The 24,169-nt window shown below is 45.6% G+C and overlaps 1 protein-coding gene across 5 annotated transcripts in view; it reads left to right on the forward strand.

The window, feature by feature from the left end:
* Positions 1–24,169, forward strand: part of ino80 (INO80 complex ATPase subunit) — a 253,031-nt gene that overhangs the window by 72,860 nt on the left and 156,002 nt on the right. For all 5 annotated transcript variants that reach the window (XM_068039700.1, XM_068039696.1, XM_068039697.1 and 2 more), the window contains exons 11-13: positions 15,876–15,943; positions 22,352–22,561; positions 23,101–23,181. In XM_068039700.1, the coding sequence (XP_067895801.1) occupies positions 15,876–15,943; positions 22,352–22,561; positions 23,101–23,181 (359 nt within the window). The remainder of the gene's footprint in view (positions 1–15,875; positions 15,944–22,351; positions 22,562–23,100; positions 23,182–24,169) is intronic.

A 24,169-nucleotide genomic window follows, 5' to 3' on the forward strand; every position in this document is an offset into this window, starting at 1 on the left:
TGGGGCACTTAGGAAATCGTGATTTGGCAGAGTAAGCATGAAATTATGAAAGGGAAATCAGAAAAGGGACATCAGAGACGCCATCTGTGACTCAGCAATAACCACCTGTGGCAAACGTGTGAAGCAGAATGCAGACTGGTTTCAATCTCATTTTGAAGAGCTGGAACCTGTCATAGCTGCTAAGCGCATTGCACTGTTGAACTACAAGAAAGCCCCCAGCGAGTTAACATCCGTAGCACTTAAAGCAGCCAGAAGCATTGCGCAAAGAACAGCCAAGCGCTGCTCAAATGACTACTGGCCTCCGACACCGATACATCAGAGGAATGTATGATGGCATTCAGAGAGCTTTTGGGCCAACCATCAAGTAGATCGCCCCCCCCCCCCCCCTCAAATCTAAATCAGGGGACACAATCACTGACCAACGCAAGCAAATGGACCGCTGGGTGGAGCACTACCAAGAACTGTACTCCAGGGAAAATGTTGTCACTGAGACCGCCCTCAATGCAGCCCAGTCTCTGCCAGTCATGGATGAGCTGGACGTACAGCCAACAAAATCGGAACTCAGTGATGCCATTGATTCTCTAGCCAGCAGAAAAGCCCCTGGGAAGGATGGCATTACCCCTGAAATAATCAAGAGTGCCAAGCCTGCTATACTTTCAGCATTCTACGAACTGCTTTGCGTGTGCTGGGATGAGGGAGCAGTACCACAGGACATGCGCGATGCTAATATCACCCTCTATAAGAACAAAGGCGACCGCAGTGACTGCAACAACTACCGTGGAATCTCCCTGCTCAGCATAGTGGGGAAAGTCTTCACTCGAGTAGCTTTAAACAGGCTCCAGAAGCTGGCTGAGCGTGTCTACCCTGAGGCACAGTGTGGCTTTCGAGCAGCGAGATCCACCATTGACATGCTGTTCTCCTTTCGCCAGCTATAGGAGAAATGCTGCGAACAACAGATGCCCCTCTACGTTGCTTTCAAAGATCTCACCAAAGCCTTTGACCTTGTCAGCAGACGTGGTCTCTTCAGACTACTAGAAAAGATTGGATGTCCACCAAAGCTACTAAGTATCATCACCTCATTCCATGACAATATGAAAGGCACAATTCAGCATAGCAGCGCCTCATCAGACCCCTTTCCTATCCTGAGTGGCGTGAAACAGGGTTGTGTTCTCGCACCTACACTGGGATCTTCATCTTCCCGCTTCTCTCTCATGCGTTCAAATCTTCAGAAGAAGGAATTTTCCTCCACACAAGATCAGATGGCAGGTTGTTCAATCTTGCCCGTCTAAGAGCGAAAACCAAAGTGCGGAAAGTCCTCAGCAGCAAACTCCTCTTTGAAGATGCTGCATTAACATCTCACACTGAAGAGTGTCTGCAGAGACTCATGGACAGGATTGCGGCTGCCTGCAACGAATTTGGCCTAACCGTCAGCATCAAGAAAATGAACATCATGGGACAGGACGTCAGAAATGCTCCATCCATCAATATCGGCGACCACGCTCTGGAAGTGGTTCAAGAGTTCACCTACCTAGGCTCAACTATCACCAGTAACCTGTCTCTAGATGCAGAAATCAACAAGCGCATGGGAAAGGCTTCCACTGCTATGTCTAGACTGGCCAAGAGAGTGTGGGAAAATGGCACACTAACACAAAAGTCTGAGTGTACGAAGCCTGTGTCCTCAGTACCTTGCTCTATGGCAGTGAGGCCTGGACAACGTATGTCAGCCAAGAGCAACGTCTCAATTTATTCCACCTTCACTGCCTCTGGAGAATCCTTGGCATCAGGTGGCAGAACTGTATCTCCAACGCAGAAGTCCTCGAGGCGGCCATCGTCCCCAGCATGTACACCTTACTGAGCCAGCGGCGCATGAGATGGCTTGGCCATGTGAGCCGCATGGAAGATGGCAGGATCCCCAAGGACACATTGTACAGCGAGTTTGTCACTGGTATCAGACCCACCAGCCGTCCATGTCTCCGCTTTAAAGATGTCTGTAAACGCGACATGAAGTCCTGTGACATTGATCACAAGTCGTGGGAGTCAATTGCCAGCGATCGCTAGAGCTGGTGGGCAGCCATAAAGGCGGGGCTAAAGTGTTGCGAGTCGAAGAGACTTAGCAGTTGGCAGGAAAAAAGACAAAAGTGCAAGGGGAGAGCCAACTGTGTAACAGCCCCGGCGACCAATTTTACCTGCAGCACCTGTGGAAGAGTCTGTCACTCTAGAATTGGCCTTTAAAGCCACTCCAAGCGCTGCTTCACAACCCACAGACCACCTCTTGTCTCACATCTCGAGACAAGGAGGCCAAAGAAGATGAAAGGGAAATCAGGTTTGCCAAATCTGTTGGAATTTTTTGAAGTTGTAGCTTGGAGGAACCAGTGGATGGTAGTATGTTTGGATTTTCAAAAAGCATTCAATAAGGTGCCACACAAGAAATTAGAGTACAGTTCGGGCTCATGAAATTGGGGGTAATGTAACTGGCATAGTTTGAAGATTGGTTCATGGACAGAAAACAGTAGAAATAAACTGGTTATTTTTGGGTTGGCAGCCTGTAACTTATGGGGTACCACAAGGATCAGTGCTTGGATCTCAGTTATTTACAATTTCTGTCAATGGCTTAGGGAGGGAACCAAGTGTAATGGTGACAATGCAAAGTTGGGTGGAAAAGTAAGCTGTGAGAAGGATGCAAAAAGGCTGTAAGTGATTGGACAAGAACATGGCAGATGGGGTGGCGCAGTGGTTAGCACTGCAGCCTCACAGCTCCAGCGACCCGGTTCAATTCTGGGTACTGCCTGTGTGGAGTTTGCAAGTTCTCCGTGTCTGCGTGGGTTTCCTCCGGGTGCTCCGGTTTCCTCCCACATGCCAAAAGACTTGCAGGTTGGTAGGTAAATTGGCCATTATAAATTGCCCCTAGTATAGGTAGGTGGTAGGGAAATATAGGGACAGGTGGGGATGTGGTAAGAGTATGGGATTAGTGTAGGATTAGTATAAATGGGTGGTTGATGGTTGGCACAGACTCGGTGGGCCGAAGGGCCTGTTTCAGTGCTGTATCTCTAACTCACTAACATACATTAGGTTGAGAAGAGAACTGGAAAAAAAAATGCTTAAGAAAGGAGGGACGGAGAAAACCGGGAACTACAGACCTGTTAGATTCTAGCATTTTCCTTACTACTGATGTCAGGCTATCACAATGGATGTAATAACTGGACACTTAGAAATTAATGGTAGGATTGGGCAGAGTCGACATGGATTTATGAAAGGGAAATCATGTTTGATAAACCGTAAGAGTTTTTTGAGGATGTAACTAGCAGAATAGATAAGGGGGAACCAGTGAATGTGCTATATTTGGATTTTTCAGGAGGCTTTCAATATGGTCCCACACAGGAGATTAGTAAGCAAAATTAGAGTACATGGGATTGTGGGTAATATGCTGGCATGGGTTGAGAATTGGTTAACTGGCAGAAAACAGAGTAGGAATAAATGCGTCATTCTCAGATGGCAGGATGTGACTAGTGGGGTACTGCAATAATCTGCTTGGGCCACAGCTATTTGCAATCTAGATCGATGATTTGGATGTAAGGACCAAATATAATATTTCCAAGTTTGTTGAGACAAAATTAGATGAGAGTTTAAGTTGTGAGGAGGATGTAAAGAGGCTTCAGGGAATTCAGGCAGGCTCAGTAAGTGGGCTAGAACATGGCAGATGGAATATAATGTGGAAAAATGTGAAGTTATCCATTTTGGTAGGAAAAACAGAACTGCAGAGTATTTCTTAAACGGTGAGAGATCGGGAAGTGTTGATGTCCAAAGAGACCTGGGTGTCCTTATTCATAAGTCACTGAAAGGTGCAGCGAGCAATTAGGAAGGCAAATGGTATGTTGGCCTTTATTGCAAGAGGATTTGAGTACAGGAGTAAAGAAGTCCATGGTGAGAACACACCTGGAGTATTGTGTACAGTTTTGGTCTCCTTACCGAAGGAAGGTTATACTTGCCATAGAGGGATTGCAGTGAAGGTTCACCAGACTGATTCTTGGGATGGTGCGATTGTCCAGTGAGGAGAGATGAGAAGACTTGGCCTATATTTTCTGGAGTTCAGAAGAATGAGAGGTTATCTCTTATCTCGTTGAAGCATACAAAGTACTTCAAGGGCGGCACGGTGGCGCACTGGTTAGCACCGCAGCCTCACAGCTCCAGGGACCCGGGTTCGATTCTGGGTACTGCCTGTGTGGAGTTTGCAAGTTCTCCCTGTGTCTGCGTGGGTTTTCTCCGGGTGCTCCGGTTTCCTCCCACAAGCCAAAAGACTTGCAGGTTGACAGGTAAATTGGCCATTATAAATTGTCACCAGTATAGATAGGTGGTAGGGAAATATAGGGACAGGTGGGAATGTTTGTTGGGAATATGGGATTAGTGTAGGATTAGTATAAATGGGTGGTTGATGTTATGCACAGACTCGGTGGGCCGAAGGGCCTGTTTCAGTGGTGTATCTCTAATCTAAATCTAATCCACAGGGTAGATGCAGGAAGGATGTTTCCCCTGGCTGTGGGGAGATCTGGAACCAGGGGGCACGTTCTCCAAATGCAAGGTCGGTCATTTAGGACTCAGATGAGGAGGAATTTCTTTACGCAGAGGGTGGTGAATCTTTGGAATTCTCTACCCCAAAGGGCTGTGGAGGCATTGAGTATATTCAAGACAGAGAGCGATAGATTTCTAGATATTAAAGATATCAAAAGCTATGGGGATAATGCGGGAAAATAGCGTTGAGGTAGATGATCAGCCGTGATCTAGTTGAATGGTGGAGCAGGCTCAAGGGGCCGAATGGCCTACTCCTGCTCCTATGTTCCTACGGAGAAGTGTAAAGTTATCCACTTTGGTCGGAAAAATAGAAAAGCAGAATATTTTTTAAATGATGAGAGACTGGGAAATGTTGGTATTCAGAGGGACCTGGGGGTCCTTGTACGCTAATCACAAAGTTAACATGTAGGTACAGCAAGCAATTAGCAAGGCCTTAATTACAATGGGATTGGAGTATGAGTAAAGAAGTCACACTGCAATTGTGTAGAGCCTTGGTGAGACCACACCTGGAGTATTGTGTACAGTTTTGCTCTCTTTACCTAAAGGAAGGATATGCGCAGTGGTTAGCACCGCAGCCTCACAGCTCTAGCGACCCGGGTTCAATTCTGGGTACTGCCTGTGTGGAGTTTGCAAGTTCTCCCTGTGTCTGCGTGGGTTTCCTCCGGGTGCTCCGGTTTCCTCCCACATGCCAAAAGACTTGCAGGTTGATAGGTAAATTGGCCATTTTAAATTGCCCCTAGTATAGGTAGGTGGTAGGGAAATATAGGGACAGGTGGGGATGTGGTAGGAATATGGAATTAGTGTAGGATTAGTATAAATAGGTGGTTGATGGTCGGCACAGACTCGGTGGGCCGAAGAGCCTGTTTCAGTGCTGTATCTGTAAATAAAAATTTAAAAATAAATAAATACTTGCCTTAGAGGGAGTACACTGAAGGTTCACTAGACTGATTCCTGGGATGAGGGGCTTGTCCTGTGAGGAGAGATTGAATAGAATGGGCCTGTATTCTCTGGAGTTCAGAAGAATGAGAGGTGATCTAATTGAAACCTATGAAATTCTTAAGGGGCTTGACAGGGTAGATACTTGGAGGCTATTTTGCTTGGCTGGAGAATCTAGAACTAGGGGTCAAGCCTCAGAATAATGGGTCAGTCATTTAGGACCGAAATGAGAGAATTCTTCACTAAAAGGGTTTTGAATGTCCGTAATTCTCTACCGCAGAGAGCTGTGGATGCTCAGTCGTTGAGTACATTCAAATCAGAGACTGAGTTTTTTAAATTAGAATCAAGAGATATGGGTTGAGGTACGAAGGTCAGCCTGACTAGTTCCAGGCAGGGATTGAGCTTGGGTCCTTCCTGGTCTGTATGGCTGTCTACCACACCAGATGTTCAGTTCAACCATTGCCAGTGCCATATTAACTGGGTTGCCCTTATTATAAACTTAGAGAAATAGTACATTGTCACAGAATTTTTTTTATTCTGCATCCTATACACATTGCAAGTGTAGTCTGACTTGACCGTATACTAATAATGTGCGTACATTAATAAAGCTGCTGGTAAACTGCTGGATTCCTACATCCGGGTCATATAAAATTACAGGGTCTGTACCTTTGCTGTGGTTCAATTTTGTCAGTTGGATTTTTTTTTTTGCTCCATACAGCAGACTATTGTTTGAAGAATTTGGGACAAAATCTCCAGCCCCTGAGCCAGAGATGGTTAGATTAGACGGACATGAGAGCATCAAACATTGTATTAATTGACAATGACAGCGCTTCTGACATGTCTCTTTTTCTTTTTCCTCAACCGAGGATTCCACCCCCCCACTGTGGTTGACAGGGCCCTCAACCGCATCTGGCCCATTTCCCGCACCTCTACCCTCACCCCTTCCAGAACTGCGACAGGGTTCCTCTCGTCCTCACTTACCACCCCACCAGCCTCCACATCCAAAAGATCATCCTCCGCCATTTCCGCCACCTCCAGCGTGATGCCACTACCAAATGCATCTTCCCCTCCCCTCTCCTGTCAGCATTCCGAAGGGATCATCCCTCCACGACACCCTCGTCCACTCCTCCATTACCTTCACCACCTCGTCCCCTTCCCATGGCACCTTCCCCTGCAATCGCAGGAGGTGTAATACCTGCCCATTTACCTCCTCTCTCCTCACTGTCCAAGGCCCCAAACACTCCTTTCTGGTGAAGCAACAATTTACTTGTATTTATTTCAATTTAGCACACTCTATTCGCTGCTCACAATGTGGTCTCCTCTATACTGGGGGGACCAAACGCAGACTGGGTGACCGCTTTGCGAAACACCTCCACTCAGTCCAAAAGCATGACCCCGAGCTTCTGGTTGCTTGCCATTTCAACTCTCCCCTCCGCTCTCTTGCCCACATCCCTGTCCTGGGATTGCTGCAGTGTTCCAGTGAACATCAACGCAAGCTCGAGGAACAGCATCTCATTTACCGATTAGGCATGCTACAGCCTGCCAGACTGATCATTGAGTTCAGTAATTTCAGAGCGTGATGGGCCCTCCTTTTTATTTTTATTAGTTATTTTTTACTTGTTTGTTATTTTAGTTTGTTTCTGCTGTGCCTACCCACTTTTTTTTCATGTTTGTGCTTAGGGCCGGGCTATTCAGTTTTCTGTCAGTTAACACCCTCTATGTACTAACACTTTGTCTTTCACCACACCATTAACATACCGTTGCCTTTGCTCCATGGCTTTCCGGTCAGTTATTCTCTGTGACCTTGTCCTATCAACACCTCTTTCGTTATCTCTTACCCCACCCCTGTTTTAAAACCTATTACATTTCTGGCTCTGCCAGTTCTGATGAAGTTCACTGACCTGAAGTGTGAACTCTGCTTCTCTCTCCACAGATGCTGCCAGACCTGCTGAGTATTTTCAGCAATTTTTGTTTTTATTATTGTATTAATTGATTTGGCCTGCCTAGGATTTTTGTGCTTTGTTTCCAGGTTTTCTGGGAGCCAAAGGGAGACAAATCTCCGAAAAAAAAAAAAAAAGTCCCATTCCTGACACTCCTTTTCAGAGGCAGTACAAACAAGGAGCAAAAACCACACTGCAGACTTTTTTAAGCTGTATTGGCAACCAGACCTGTGCTTGCTGTAGAAAATAAATAAAGCAGGCAGTAGAAAATAAATAAAGCAGACAGGAGTGTTAGAATACAAGGAGCAAATACACAAACTGGGATTTTTTACACTCTGCACAGAGTGTAGCCCTGACACTGGACTGTGGTTGTACGATGGTTGACATATCTGCCCCAGCATCAACTAGATACTCTGCAAAATGGAAGTCTGTTCACAGTCATTGCCGGTCAGTGCTTGGAGCCTGAACATGATGATGTGACTTGCCAAATTTCACTTGTTTCTCAAAAAATATCCATAAGGAACAAGATAAACAAGAAGCCCAGTCACACTCCATTGATGGTCACCGAACATACATTGTTTCCCTTTACACCTATCAGTATCAATGGTACTGAACAGTTCATAGAGTCATAGAATGAGGCCATTTGGCCCATTGTGCCTGTGTCTGCTCTTTGGTAGAGCTATCCAGTTAATCCCACCCCCCTGCTCTTTCCCCATAGTCCTGTAATGCTTTTCCCTTCAAGGACTTATCCAATTCTCTTTTTTGAATGTTACTACTGAATTTTCTTTCATCGCCCTTCCAGGCAGAGCATTTCAGATCATGACAATTCATTGTGTTTAAAAGAAAAAATTCCTCATGTCACCTCTGGTCCTTCAAAAATGTATCACCGTTCTCTGCATTAAATTTCATCCGCCCTGTGTCTAACCATTTCACCAGTTTTGCCACGTCCTCCTGAAGTCTGTTATGATTCTCTTTGTAGTTTACAACCTTTCCAGGTTTTATATCCTCTGCGGACTCGGAAATTATGCCCGTATACCCAAGTCCAGGTCATTGCTATATTTTTAAAAAAGCAGTGGTCCTACTCACCATCTCTGAGGAACACCATTGTATGCTTTCCACCAGTATGACCAACAACTATGGTTAAATTCTGTGCCATAACCAACTTGGTATCCTCGCTTCCACTAATCACATGCACTTGAATTTTGCTAACCAGTCTTATTATGTGTTAATTTATCAAACACCTCTTGCAAGTCCAATACGCAGCATCAACCACACTGCCCTTCTTAACCATCTCCGTTACTTCATCAAAGGATTCAATCAAGTTAGTCAAACATGATGTGCTTTTAACAAAACTGTGCTGACTTCCATTTTATTAGTCTGCAGCTTTCCAAATGCCAATTAATTTTGTCCTGGATTACTGAGTCTAAAAATTTATCCACTAATGACATTGGGCTGACTGCCCTATAGTTGCCTGGTTTATCCCTCTCCCCTTTTTTAAATAGGGTGTAACATTTGGAATCCTCCAGCTCTCTGGCATCGCTCCCATATCTAAGGAGGATATGAAGATTGTGGCCAGAGCCTTTGCAATTTCCACTTTTACTTTCCTCAGAAGATGGAATTTGAATTCAATTAATTTGAAAAAATCTGGAATTAAAAAAAAAAAAGCTAGTCTAATGGTTGCCATGAAACCTTTGTCGATTGTTGTAAAAACCCATCTGGTTCACTAACATTCTTTTAGGGAAGGAAATCTGCTGTCCCTACCTGGTCTGACCCACATAAGACTCCAAACCCACAGCAATGTGGTTGACTCTTAAAATGCCCTCTGACATGGCCTAACAAGCCACAAAGTTGTACCTGACCGCTAAAATGTCAATAAGGAATGAAACCGAACAGACCACCTGGCATTAACCTAGGCACCAGAAATGACAACGGCAAACTCAACCCTGCAAAGTCCTCCTTACTAACAGCTGGGGGCTTGTGCCAAAGCGGGGAAAGCTGTCCCACAGACTAGTCAAGCAGTAGCTTGACATTGTCATGCTCACGGAATCATACCTTACAGACAATGTCCCAGACACCACCATCACCATTTCCGGGTGTGTCCTGTCTCACTGGCAGGACAGACCCAGCAGTGGTGGTGGCGCAGTGGGATACAGTTGGGAGGGAGTTGATGTGGGAGTCCTCGACATCGCCTCTGGACCCCATGAAATTTCATGACATCAAGTCAAACGTGGCTGATTACCACCTGCCGCAACCCCTCCCTCCCTCAGCTGATTAATCAGTATTTCTCCATGTTGAACACCACTTGGAGGAAGCGCTAAGGGTGGCAAGGGCGCAGAAAGTACTCTGACTTCAATATCCATCACCAAGAGTGGCTCGGTAGCACCACTACTGACAGAGCTGGCCGAGTCCCAAAGGACATAGCTGCGAGACTGGGCTGGGACAGGTGGTGAGGGAACAAATGAGGGAAAAAGATGCTTGACCTTGTCCTCACCAATCTGCCTGCCGCAGATGCATCTGCGCATGATAGTATTGGTAGGAGTGACAACTGCACAGTCCTTGTGGAGACGATGTCCTGTCTTCACACTGAGGATACCCTCCATCGTGTTGTGTGGCAATACCACTGTGCTAAGTGTGATAGATTTCAAACTGATCTGGCAATATAAAACTAGGCATCCATGAGGTGCTGTGGACCATCATCAGCAGCAGAATTGTACTCAACCACAATCTGTAACTCCATAGCCCGGCATATCCCCCACTCTACCATTACCATCATGTCGGGGGATCAACCCTGGTTCAATGAAGAGTGCAGGAGGGCATGCCAGGAGCAGCACCAGGCATACCTCAAAATGAGGTGTCAACCTGGTGAAGGTACAACCCAGGACTACTTGCATGACAAACACGTGCGAAAGGCAGAGCTAAGCAATCAACGGATCAGATCTAAGTTCTGCAGTCCTGCCGCATGCAGTCGTGAATGGTGGTGGACAATTAAACACAAATATCCCCATCCTCAATGATGGGGGAGCACATCAGTGCAAAAGATAAGGCTGAAGCATTTGCAACAAGTGGATGATCCATCTTGGCCTCCCCCTGAAGTCCCCAGTATCACAGATGCCAGTCTTCAGCCAATTCGATTCACTCTGCGTGATATCAAGCAACGGCTGAAGGCACTGGATACTGCAAAAGCTATTGACTCTGACAACATTTTGGCAATAGTACTGAGGACCTGTGCTCCAGAACTTGCTGTGCCCCGAGCCAAGCTGTTCCAGTACAGCTACAACACTGGCAATCACCTGGCAATGTGGAAAATTGCCCAGGTATGTCCTGTGCACAAAAGGCAGGACAAGTTCAACCTGGCTAACTACTGCCCCATCAGTCTACTCTCTATCATCAGTGAGGTGATGGAAGGTGTCATTGACAGCGCTATTAAGCGGCACTTTCTTAGCAATAACCTGCTCAAAGACACTCAGTTTGGGTTCCACCAGGGCCACTCAGCTCCTGAACTCATTACAGCCTTGGTTCAAACATGGACAAATAGCATAACTTGAGGTAAGGTGAGACATCAAGGCAGTATTTGACCAAGTATGCTGTCAAAGAGCCTGAGTAAAACTGGAGTCAATGGGAATCGGGGAGAACTCTCCGCTGGTTGGAATCGTACCTAGCGCAAAGGAAGATGGTTGTGGTTATTGGAGGTCAATCATCTCGGCTACAGGGCATCACTGCAGGAGTTCCTTGGGTAGGGTCCTACGCCGAACCATCTTCAGCTGCTTTATCAATCACCTTCCTTCAGTCGTAAGGTCAGAAGTGGGGATGTTCGCTGATGATTGCACAATGTTCAGCACCATTCACGACTCCTCAGATACTGAAACAGTCTGTGTAGAAATGCAGCAAGACATGGACAATATCCAGGCTTGGGCTGATAAGTGGCAAATAACATTCAGGCCACACAAGTGCCAGGCAATGACCATCTCCAACAAGAGAGAATCTAACCATCTCCCCTTAACATTCAATGGCATTATGATCGCTGAATCCTCCACGATCAACATCCTGGGGTTACCATTGGCCAGAAACTGAACTGGAGTAGCCATATAAATACTGTGGCAGGTCAGAGGCTAGGAATCCTAAGGCGAGTAACTCACCACCTGATTCCCCAAAGCCTGTCCACCATCTACAAGGCTCAAGTCAGGAGTGTGATGGAATACTCTCCACTTGCCTGGATGGGTGCAACTCCAACAACACTCAAGAAGCTCAACACCATCCAGGACAAAGCAGCCCGCTTGATTGGCACCCAGTCCACAAACATTCACTCCCTCCACCACCGACGCACAGTGACAACAGTGTGTATGATCTACAAGATGCACTGCAGCAACGCACCAAGGTTACTCGGGCAGCACCTTCCAAACCCGCAACCTCTAGCACCTAGAAGAACAAGGGCAGCAGATGTGTGGGAACACCACCACCACCTACAAGTTGCTCTCCAAGGCCCACACCATCCTGACTTGGAACTATATCGTTGTTCCTTCACTGTTGCTGTCAAAATCCTGGAACTCCCTTCCTGATAGCACTGTGGGTGTACCTACCCCATATGGACTGCAGCGGTTCAAGAAGGCACTCACCATCACCTTCTCATGGTCAATTGGTGATGAGCAATAAATGTCGGCCTAGCTAACAATGCCCACATCCCATGAAACGAATAAAAAAAAAAAGTGCCTCAAGATGCATCCCATCTGGATGTGATGATTTTTCAACCTTGAGGACTGCTGACTTTTTAAGTACATCCTCTATCTATTTTTATCTTATCCAGTGTCACTACTGCTTCCTCTACAGCTGCATTAGGAGAATCCTCTTTTCTACTGAAGACAGATGCAGAGACTCATTTAGTGCCTCAGTCATGCCCTCTGCCTCCACAAGATGATCTTTTTAGTCCAATATAAACCCCACCCTTCCTTTGGACTACCCTTTTACAATTTGTGTTTATAAACACCTCTGGGTTCCCTTTTATGTTAGATGCTAATTTGTTCTCATAGCCTCTCTTTGCCATTCATTTCCTTTTTTGAATATCTCCTCTGTACTTTGTATATTTAGCTTGGCTCTTTACTGTATTAGCAACTTAGAATTGTCATCAGCCTCCTTTTTCTGTCTCTTTTTACCCTCTATATCTTTAGTCATCCAGGGAACTCCATTTTTGGATGCTCTTCCTCCTGTGTAGGAATGTGTCTTCTCTGTACCTGGATCATTATCTCTTTGAAGGCCTCCCATTGTTCAATTACTGTTTTGTTTTCAATTTTTGATTTCAATCCACCTGGGTCTGATCACTTTTCAACTCGCTGTTAGCCTTCCTCCAGTTAAGTATTTTTATGCTTGATTATATCTTCTCTTTTTCTATAGCTATTCTCAACCTGATATTGTGATCACAGTTTTCCAAATGCTCTCCCACAGAAATATACTCCACTTGCCTCCTTTTATTGTCCAGATCCAGCACTACCTCCTTCCTCGGTACTAGGAATACACTGATCAAGACTGTTCTTGTATACGTTTCAGGAATTTCTCTCTGTCTCCCTGTTAGACAGTTACAGCTCAGTCTATATTAGGATAATTGAACTCGCCCATTACCTGTGCTGTGTAATTCCTGCATCTATCTGTAATTTGCCTGCAAATTTGTTCATCCGTCTCCGTCCCAATATTTGATGGCCTATAGTATGCACCCAGAAGTGTAAAGCTCCTCTTTTGTTCTTCAGTTCTAAACAAATTGATTCTGTCTTTGACCCCCTCAACTACTACATCTCTCTCCAGTGCTATAATAGTTGCTTTGATTAATATGGTTACTCCCCCACCTCCTTTTTCATTTCCCTATCTATCCTGAATACTTTGTAGCCAGCAATATTAAGTTCCCAATCCTCCCTTTCTTTGAGCTAAGTCTCTGTTATTGCCACTGTGTCATAGGGCCATGTGGAGTCTTGTGCCTGCAGCTTAACAACCTTATTTACCATGCTCTGTGCATTTATGTACAAGCACTCCAAAGCCATCTTAGACTGCTTTGCATTTTCCCCTTCTTATCTCTCCTATTTCTGAACTATTCTTCACTTTAGTGCTATTTGCTTTTCCCAGTTCTCTATGCACCATGTTTCCAAATGCACCTTTTTCCTTTTCTCCTATGTTTCATCCTGGTGTCTCTGGCCCAAGGGCGTGTTGCTGGATCGAAGCTCTGAATAGGTAGCTATTTAACGCAGAAGCCTTGATATATTAGCTCCACCATTCGACAAGTGAAACCCTTTCTCTCTGTCCCTTCAGTGGGTTGCTTGTAAGTAGTTGCTACACAGCTCCATCTTGACAGCACAGACCTGGATCACTGAAATAAAAACAGAAAGTGCTGGAAATACTCAGCAGGTCTGGCAGCATCTGTGGAGAGAGAAGCAGAGTTAAATTTTCAGGTCAGTGACCTTTCATCCAAACTGCTTTTATTACAGATCTGGATCACTGTGCACACCCCCACCTCAGCAATAAATGTTATTTAGTCCATCTAAGACCCGAAATAACAGAAGGCAAAATGTGACCAGTGATAGTACCATTTCAATAATTAATGGCTGTGTGCACCTGTATGTGTACACAGTACTGCATAGCCTTTCAGTAAATGTGTAGTTTACATTCTCTTCTTTACCCCCTGAGTCTTTGCACTGCACTTGTCCAACAGTTGGAGCATAGTTGTCTGTCTATAGACTGTTGCTGCAAGGTGGACAAGATAGGCCAGAGTACCACCCAAACCAGAACCTGTTCTCTTAGATGCTGATAAACCTGTTGTGCATTTCCAGCATTTGCAATTTTATTTCAAATGAGCAGAAAATGTAAATTTTCTTTTTTCTTTTAAGTTCAAATTTGTTGCCCTTGTTTTTAAATTGCTTCAGTTCACCAACATTGGTGACTACCTGTTCATTCACTATACTGATGCCCTCTGGAATTCTCTACTCACTGCTCTGCCTTGGCAGCTCACTCATGCTTTCAGAAACCTTATTAATACTATCCTCTTCAACCATGCCTTTAATTCCCCATCCTTGCCTCACCATTAGGGCGGCACAGTGGCGCAGTGGTTAGCACCGCAGCCTCACAGCTCCAGGGACCCGGGTTCGATTCCTGGTACTGTCTGTGTGGAGTTTGCAAGTTCTCCCTGTGTCTGCGTGGGTTTTCTCCGGGTGCTCCGGTTTCCTCCCACAAGCCAAAAGACTTGCAGGTTGATAGGTAAATTGGCCATTATAAATTGTCACTAGTATAGGTAGGTGGTAGGGAAATATAGGAACAGGTGGGGATGTTTGGTAGGAATATGGGATTAGTGTAGGATTAGTATAAATGGGTGGTTGATGTTCGGCACAGACTCGGTGGGCCGAAGGGCCTGTTTCAGTGCTGTATCTCTAATCTAATCTAATTCCCCTCCCTTCTCAAGCTCAGTGTACACCATTTCCCATTCCTGTTTATTGCAAAGTGCTCGAAGTCACCTTTCTGCATACGAGGTGTGCTATGTAACTACAGGTTGTTGTCCCGTGCAGACTAGAATGTGACTGCAATACTGGCAGTTTTAGTTCCACTATTTCCTCACTGTGGTCTGCATAGCTTGTTTTGATGTGATCCATTGTCTCAGGACATACCCAAGGCCATGGCTAGATGCGCTATCGTTGGCCTTCAGTCAATCTGACTTCTTCATCATTATTGACATGGGAGCATGCGACATGTGTGTAAAGTAGACACAGCTCTGCAGCTCCTGTACAGATGCGGTGAGTGAGTAGCTAGGCAATGAGAGCCGATGAGTTTTAACCCTTTCGTGGCACCATCCTCATGCAGTCACACTTAGAGGAGCCTTTGAAGAGACCTAATTGAAATGTTTAAGCTAGTAAAGCATAAAATGTACCCTCTAGTGATGGTTTAAAACTCAGGGGTACAGGATAAAAGTGAGACAATAAGAAAACTCTTCCACGACATGGTTCCTCTTTAGGTGAAACGAGTTACCAGGGAAGGCCTCCATCAAAGCAGAGGGTATGAATGGGGTCAGGAGACAATGGAAGGGTTTCTGGGAAATAGAAGAAGTGACCAATATGGTGGAGGGAGGTGAGGGCGAGGGGCAGGGGTTGAAGATCCGTGAATTGGGACCAATGGTCTCTTCCTTTAAAAAAAAAAACTCTGATACCTTTGTTTGTTCTCCATTTTGGTTTGTTCTCTGCCATCTCTTACCATTACGTTAGGTGTACATTAGGACACATTAGAGGGTGGTTGGTGCCTCTCTTGCTTCTGTGGTAGTGAGCTTGAAGAGTGCAGTTGTCCACCCCCTCTGAAAGGCCTTAGGCATCTAGTGAGGTGGACTTACTGCACTTCACCAACCTGAGCCCCAGTCGAACCACCATCATGGCATGTTTAAGGTCTTAATGTGTGTGATATTTCTTTGTTTTGCAGATAGCGAATACTATAAAGCGCAGGCGCTGAAGAATGCAGAGGATGCCTTTCGAGTGCAGCAAGCCAAAGTGAGTGGCTCAGGTTTTACTTTTGTTGATGTAAATCATTATGTTCCACTTGTGACTCCTCTGGCCTAGTCCCTGGGGTGCAGGTTTTGCCTCACGCTCACAGGTTGGTTTTGTGCTATGTTTTTACTAGACCGATTTCAAAGCACTGTAGGATGTAAATTTGTGCTAGATCCCTGATCAAGAATGAGTTATGTAGGTGTTCGAGAATGGAATTGGTGTGAGCTTGGGAGACCAGGTGTCATCATGAAGCACTTCCATATTTGATATAGCAGCTAAATGACATCCTCTCTACTCAACCTCAGCAATACATCTGAGCATCAACTGCAAGAACACTTACTGCTTCACCAGTATAGCATTTTCCACAAGTGCCATCCTGCTGTGTGTGAGCTTACTAATTTAGAGTCAGGTTTGGAGCAGTTTTGTGCTTTAAACTTTTTTTTTTATTTGTTAATGGGATGTGAGTGGGACTGGAATGGCCAGCATTTTTGGCCCACCCATAATTGCCCTTGAGCAGGTGGTGGTGAGCTGCCGCCTTAAACTGCTGCAGTTCGTGTGGTGTAGGTACACCCACATTGTTGATAGGGAGGCAGTTCCAGGTTTTTGACTGAGTGACCGTGAAGGAACAGCGATATAGTTCCAAGTCAGGATGCTGTGTGACTTGGGGGACTTGCACGTGGTGGTGTTCCCATGTGTCTGCTGCTCTTGTCGTCCTAGGTGGTAGAGGTCATGGGTTTGGAAGGTGCTGTCGAAGGAGGCTTGGTGAGTTGCTGCATTGCATCTTGTAGATGGTACGCATTGTTGCCACTGTGCTCTGGTGGTGAAGGGACTGAATGTTGATAGATGGGGTGCCAGTCAAGCGGGCTGCTTTGTCCTGGGTGGTGTTGAGCTTCTTGAGTGTAGTTGGAGCCGCACTCATCCAGGCAAGTGGAGAGTATTCCATCACACTCCTGACTTGTGCCTTGTAGATGGTGGACAGGCTTTGGGGGGTCAGGAGGTGAGTTACTCACTGCAGAATTCCCAGTCTCTGACCTGCTCTTACAGCCATGTGACTTCAGTAGCTGGTTCAGTTCAGTTTCTGGTCAATGGTAACCCCCAGGATGTTGATGGTCAGGGATTTAGCAATGATAATGCCACTGGCATGTCAAGGGGATACGGTTAGATTCTCTCTCGTTTTTAGGTAAGCTTGATGCTGCTCCTGGCATGCTCTTCTACACTCATTGAACCATAGTTGACCCCCTAGCTTGATGGTAATGGTAGAGTGAGGAATATGCCAAGCCATGAGGTTGCAGATTTAGTTGAATACAGTCCTGCTGCTAATGGCCCACAGTGCCTCATGGATGCCCAGTTTAGAGCTGCTAGATCTGTTCTGTATCTATCCCATTTAGCACAATGGTAGTACCACACAAGAAGATGGTCACTCCTACCTCCAGGAGCTGGGGTAAGATTACATTAACTCACTTCAGACAAAGCTATTGCAGCCAATGGAGGGGGATCTTTGCTCCATCAGTAGAGCTGGATTCACACCCAGATCTTCAATGCAAGGTAAGAACTGTTGGGTTTTCTGAGTGGCAGAATTCATTCCGAAGGGCTTCAGATATTCGGTGTATTGGTGTTGACGGTATGCTGTTTAGCATAGAGATGGTGCTTAATCACTGGTTGTACAGCTGTTCACTTGCACTCCTGTTACTGTGAACTGTTGGTTGTTTCTGATTTCTGACTGGGTGCAGGGCAAACAAGAACAACAGTTGACATTTATGTAGCACATTGTGTATTAAAAACATCCCTGTTTGCTTGGTAAACGAAGATATGCAGGAAAACAGATGATGCTTCAAGGAGGGAGAGATTAGGAAGATGATTGAAAGCTTGGTTTAAAAAATTTGGGGTATGAGAGTTTTTAAACAAGAGGGAGAATGGAGAGGTCATAGTAATTTATGGCACAGAAGAAGACCATTCGGCCCATTGAGTCCATGCCAGCTCTCCAAGGTGCTATGCAGTCAGTCCCACTCCCCAGCTTGATCCCCGTAGCCCTGTAAGTCTATTTCTCTTAGGTGGCCAACCAACTTCTTGAGGTCATTGATCACCTTCGCTTCCACCACCCTTGTGGGCAGCGAGTTCCAGGTCATTACCACCCGCTGCATTAAAAAAAAAAGTGCTTCCTCATATACCCCCTGCATCTTTTGCCCAAAACTTTAAATCTGTGTTCCCGAGTCTTTGTACCATTTGTTAATGGGAACAGTTTTTCCTTGTCTACCTTATCTAAACCTGTCATAATCTTGTACGCTTCTATTAAATCACCGTCAATCTTCTTTGTTCTAAGGAGAACAAACCCAGCTTTTCCAACCTAACCTTGTAACTAAAATCCTCCACCCTGGAACCATTTTAGTAAATCTCCTCTGTACCCTCTCAAGAACCTTCGCATCCTTCCTAAAGTGTGATGACCAGAACTGGACGCAATACTCCAGTTGGAGCCTAACCAGAGCTTTATAGCATAGCGTCCCTGTTTTTGTTCTCAATGCCTCTATTTATGAAGCCCAAGATCCCATATGCTTTACTAACCACTCTCTCAGTATGCCCTGCCACCTTCAAAGATTGATGCACACGCACCCCCAGGTCCCTCTGTTTCTGCACACACTTTAGAACTGTGCCATTAAGTGTATATTGCCTCTTCCTATTCCTTCTGCCAAGATGCATCACTTTGCACTTGTCAGTATTAAATTCCATTTGCCACTTGTCTGCCCATTCTGCTAGCTAATCTCTGTCCTGTTGCAGGCGGTTCATGTAAGCCTCACCTCCAAGTTTGGTATCGTCAGCAAATTTTGAGATTCTACTCTGTATTCCAAGATCCAAATCATTTTTTTTTTTATATATATCAAAAAAAAACAGTGATCCCAGTACTGACCCTTGGAACACCACTGTCCACCATCCTCCAGTATGAAAAGCAACCATTTACTACTACAGCTCGCTGTTTTCTGTCCTTAAGCCAATTTTTTATCCAATTGGACATTGACCCTCCTATCCCATGAGGCTCAATTTTGTCAACCACCCTTTTATATCGTACTTTATCAAATGTTTTCTTAAAATCCATATAAACAATATCCACCGTATTCCCTTCATCAGCCATCTCTGTTACTTCATCAAAGAATTCAATTAGATTAGTCAAGCATGATCTGCCTTTTATAAATCCATGCTGGCTATCCGTATTTAACTCTAACATCTCTGTGAGCATTGATATTTTCCCTGATTATTGCTTCTAAAATCTTACCCACAACTAGTCTGTAGATGCTAGGACTGTCCTTACACCCTTTCTTGAATAAGGGTCTCACATTTGCCACTCTCCAATCTTCTGGCACTTCCCCCGTATCCAGGGTAGATTGGAAGATTATGAAAAGCCCTTCCGCTATCTCCATCCCCATTTCCTTTAGCAACCTGGGATGCAAGCCATCTGGACCAGGTGACTTATCAACCCTAAGTATAACCAGCCTTTTTAGTACCTCCCCCATCTCAAATTTATCCTAGCCATTGTTTCTACACTCTCTGCTTTTACAGATTATTTTGTCAGCCTCCATTTCCTTAGTGAACAGTGATGCAAAATACTCATTAAGTATATTAGCCTTGTCCTGCACCTCGAAGCATATATTACCCTCTCTGTCCCTAATGGACCCCACTCCACCTCTTACTATTCGCTTATTATTTACATGCCAGCAGAAGGTCTTTGGGTTCCTGTTTATGTTGACTCAATTCTATTTCCCTTTGCCAGTCTTATTTTCCTCTTCACCTCCCCTCTCAACTTATTGTATATGGCCTGGTTCTCACTTGAGTTCAACTGACCTGCGTCACATATGTTTTTTTGTTACATCATCATCTCTATCTCCCTCGTCAACCAGGGAGCCCTGTTCTTGGTTCCCCCATCTTTCAGCCTTGTTGGAATGTTCCTAGCCTGTACCTGAAGCATCTCTTCGTTAAAGATAACCCATTGTTCTGGTACAGCTCTTCCTGCCAGTCTTTGGTTCCATTCTACCCTGGCTAGATCCATTCTCATTGCTTTGAAATTAGCCCTCTTCCAATCTAGACATTCTGACTTATTTTGTTCCTCGCTTTTCTGCATTACTCGTCTAAACCTTGTGATACAGTGATCACTCTTACCCAAGTGTTCCCCCACAGACACTTGGACAACTTGGCCCACCTCATTTCCCAGCACCAGATCCAGCAATTATTCTGATTTTGTTTTTTATTCGTTCATGAGATGTGGGCATCGCTGGCTAGGCCAGCATTTTATTGCCCATCCCTAATTGCCCTTGAGAATGTGGTGGTGAGGTGCTTTCTTGAACCGTTGCATTCCTTGGGGTGTAGGTACACCCAGAGTTCTGTTAGGGGGGGAGTTGCCGGATTTTGACCTAGTGACAGTGAAGGAAGGGTGAAATAGTTCCAAGTCCGGACGGTTTGTGACTTGGCGGGGACCTTGCAGGTGGTGGTGTTCCCATGCATCTGCTGCCCTCTTTCTGGGTGGTAGAGGTCGCAGGTTTAGAAGGCGCTGTCGTCGAAGGAGCCTTGGCGAGTTTCTGCAGTGCATCTTGCATATGGTACACACTGCTGCCTCTGTGCGTCAGTGGTGAAGGGAGTGAATGTTGAAGATGTTGGATGGAGTGCCAGTCAAGCGGGCTGCTTTGTCCTGAATGGTGGTGAGCTTCTTGAGTTGTTGGAGCTGCACTCATCCAGGCAAGTGGAGAGTATTCCATCACACTCCTGACTTGTGCCTTGTAAGTGGTTGACGGGCATTAGGGAGACAGCAGGTGAGTTACTCGCCTCTGACCTGCTGTTGTAGCCACAGTATTTAGTCCCTGCTCCAGTTCAGTTTCTGCTCAGTGGTAACCCCCAGGATGTTGATTGTGTGGTATTGAGTGATGGTAATGCTATTGAACATCAAGGGGAGATGGTTAGATTCTCTGTCTTGTTTGAGATGGCCATTGCCCGGCACTTGTGTGGTGCAAATGTTAGTTGCCACTTATCAGCCCAAGCCTGGATGTTGTCAAGGTCTTGCTGCATCTGGATGCTGGCTTCTTCAGTATCTGAGGAGTCAGGAATAGGCTGAGACCAAGCTGGAAATGTATAAGAGGTGAGTTCCAGAGAGTGGGACTGAGTGATCCAAAAGGTGGGCTTACACAAGGCTAGAGTCAGAGAATCACAGAAAGCACTGTGGGGGGGGGGTGGGGGGCATTGGAATATAAGGCTGGGGAAATGCAATTGGCACATCCGTAGATGCATTTGCAGATGAGTTTGAATTTAATATGTTTGGGATGGGGAGCCAGTGGTGGTCTGTAGGGGTGAGGATGTGCGAGAGGGACTTAATGTTGGATAAGATATGCTTGGCTGAGTTTTGGATTAGTTGGTGTTTGTGGAGAATAAAAAGCCATTCGGAAGTGGCAGAATTATACCTGGAGAAGATGTGGGTGCCGTACATCAGGAGAGAGTGTCCTTTCATTCACCGACTCGCACTGATGCCCTTAACCTTGTTTCCATATGTATCAGTTTACATTCATATAGCCTTATTGGAAAATAGCACCTTGGTACAATAAGAGATGATTAAACTGGCTGTTCTGTGCTGTGGATTAGAGGGATTTGGTTTGTGCTGTGTTGTATGGGTAGTTTGGTTTGATGATTTGTTGTTCTGTTCACGGATTTTGACAGTGTCAGGTTGCTGGATAGAGTTTGTAACTTAGCGCTGCAACGTGTCCACTTTTTAGGCACTATGTAAGTATATAATCTTGCATCTTCTGTGCTTAATGATGGTGACTAAGTGCGAGAGTAGAATTCAGGTGAAAAACTTCCTCTGTTTGAATGAGATTGTATCGAAATACATTGTGGGAGGTGTGGATTCTGAGCTTTCACAGGTCCAGCACTGTAATTGGTTGGAATAATTGGATGCTCTATGGGACATTGTGTACTAAAGCCTGGCTTGCTTATAAAATTAAAACCCGACCCGAGCCCTTCAATTTTTTTTCGCGCCCGACCCAACACGAATCTCCTTCCTCTGTTTCGGCAGCAGGCTATTCCTGCAGCTGGAGTTGTGGGGAATCATGGGTAAGCCCTGATCCCGTGACTTCCCGGAAGCAGCACTGTCTAACCCGACCCGAGCCTGAATGCTTTGGTCGGAATTTCGACCCGACCCGACCTCGGCACGCAGTCGGGTCTCTTCAGGTCGGGTAGCCAGGCTTTATTGTGTACTCCATTCTGCCAGTGGGCTGTGTGACAGCAGGAACTGAAATTCCAAATCACACAGTAAAATCCTGCTGCAGGCAATATTGTCCAATGCAGGTTCAGAACAGGTTGCTGCTGTTCTCAAAAGCCTGCGCTTCTCAAAATTGCAGCTTCATTACAGCTGGCGACCATTCTATGTTCTTTTGCTTTCAGACCAGATTGTTCGATGAAGAGGCAAAGGAGAGCCGCATGGCAGCACTGCGGGCAGCCAATGAATCTGGGACAGGTTTTGGGGAGAGTTACAGCTTGGCCAACCCTTCCATTCGAGCTGGTGAGGACATCCCACAGCCTTCCATGTTCAATGGCAAACTCAAGGCCTATCAGCTGAAGGGCATGAATTGGCTCGCTAACCTCTATGAACAGGTAAAATCTGAGCAGTGAGAGAGTGTGTCTGTGTGCATAAGCCGGCATTCAGGTGCATGTGTCCTTCATTGGTAGTGAGGGTCGCACATACCACACTATGACCGGCTATGTGTCCCATGAATCACTGTGGTGGAGTCAGAATGGAGCCGTTTTATGCACTATCTGTAACGTATTTGAATTGCTATTTTTACATGGTGCATTTAGAAGCATGTGACTACTCATCCAATAATAGTAGTTCATCTGTAAGGTTTTCCTTTCACAAAGGAGGCAATTCAAAGAAGCTGTATCACCATCTCCAAACACACTATTTACCACTGTGTGGCACAGGACTGTGGTGGCTCACCGACTGCACCAACTGGATGTCTCCAAACTTCGGGTTACAGCATCTGTGCACTGTTTTATAACACAGCTACCTGTTTGAAGGGAGACCTAGCTAGAAGTGTTGCCTTAACTCTGCATCCCTGTCTGATATGAATACGGTACATTTGTCTCCTCTGTTACTCCATCTCATTTAAAATTTCCTTTTCTTTTCCCTTCAGGGTATCAATGGGATCCTGGCTGATGAAATGGGGCTCGGTAAGACGGTACAGAGCATTGCTTTCTTGGCACATTTAGCTGAGGTGAGATTTATAGAGTATTTGACAATTAGAATAGTCAGCACAGAATACTGCTGTATGGTGGCAGCTTCTTGCCCTGTGCTGCACCACTTCAGATAAATTCCACTGGCAGATCTTACTAATCCTCAGGAGCCCCTGACTCTGTTTTTGTTCTTCCTTTCTTTGTAGGGTGGACTCCCCCATAAGTAAGAGTCTTCCAGTTGGTGTAAATTTCACATTGGTTTTCTGTTCAGCTGCCCTTCTGTCTCAGATGCAACATGCACCAGATACAGAGTAAAGTTGCCTCTCCACTGTCCCATCAAACACTCGCACCGGTTAGGTGCAGAGTAAAGTTCCCTCTACACTGTGCCATTAAATGCACCCGGGGCAGGTACAGCATAGTTTCGATAAAGCACATTCTAAACCAGGAATGTTCAACCATTTGGAAATGGACTGGATAGAAGCCCTCTGGCAAAGAAATTAAACCCTGATGCATAAGCTGACCACGGCTACAATGTGCAACAAACTCAAAACCCTAGTGCACACAGACTAACTCCCACACACAAAAAAACAAGGACCTGATGGGCCAAATGGCCTCCTGCTGTAATAAAAACAAGAAATGCTGGAACCACTCAGCAGGTCTGGCAGCATCTGTGATGCTGCCAGACCTGTTGAGTGGTTCCAGCATTTCTTGTTTTTATTTCAGATTTCTAGCATCCGCAGTATTTTGCTTTTATTTTAGTGGCCTCCTACTGTGCTGTAATGACTCTATGAGCTCCCCAGTTTCAAGCTGCGCTGCCCGGTTCTGTGCAGCCCACTGTCCACTCCTTGATGCTTGCATCACCCCTCCTCACACTTTAACAGCTGATTGAGCAGCCTTTTCTGCTCTGACAGGCCAGAGAAGTTTAAACAGCCAGAGATGAACACAAGTCTAAATCAGCTTTGTGCACAAGCTGGAACTGACCAGGACCCTGCAGGCCGGATGGAAGGAGGACAGATTTGGCTGTTTGTC

The sequence above is a fragment of the Heterodontus francisci genome, chromosome 9, assembly GCF_036365525.1.
Source record: "Heterodontus francisci isolate sHetFra1 chromosome 9, sHetFra1.hap1, whole genome shotgun sequence".
In the NCBI taxonomy this organism is placed as follows: domain Eukaryota; kingdom Metazoa; phylum Chordata; class Chondrichthyes; order Heterodontiformes; family Heterodontidae; genus Heterodontus; species Heterodontus francisci.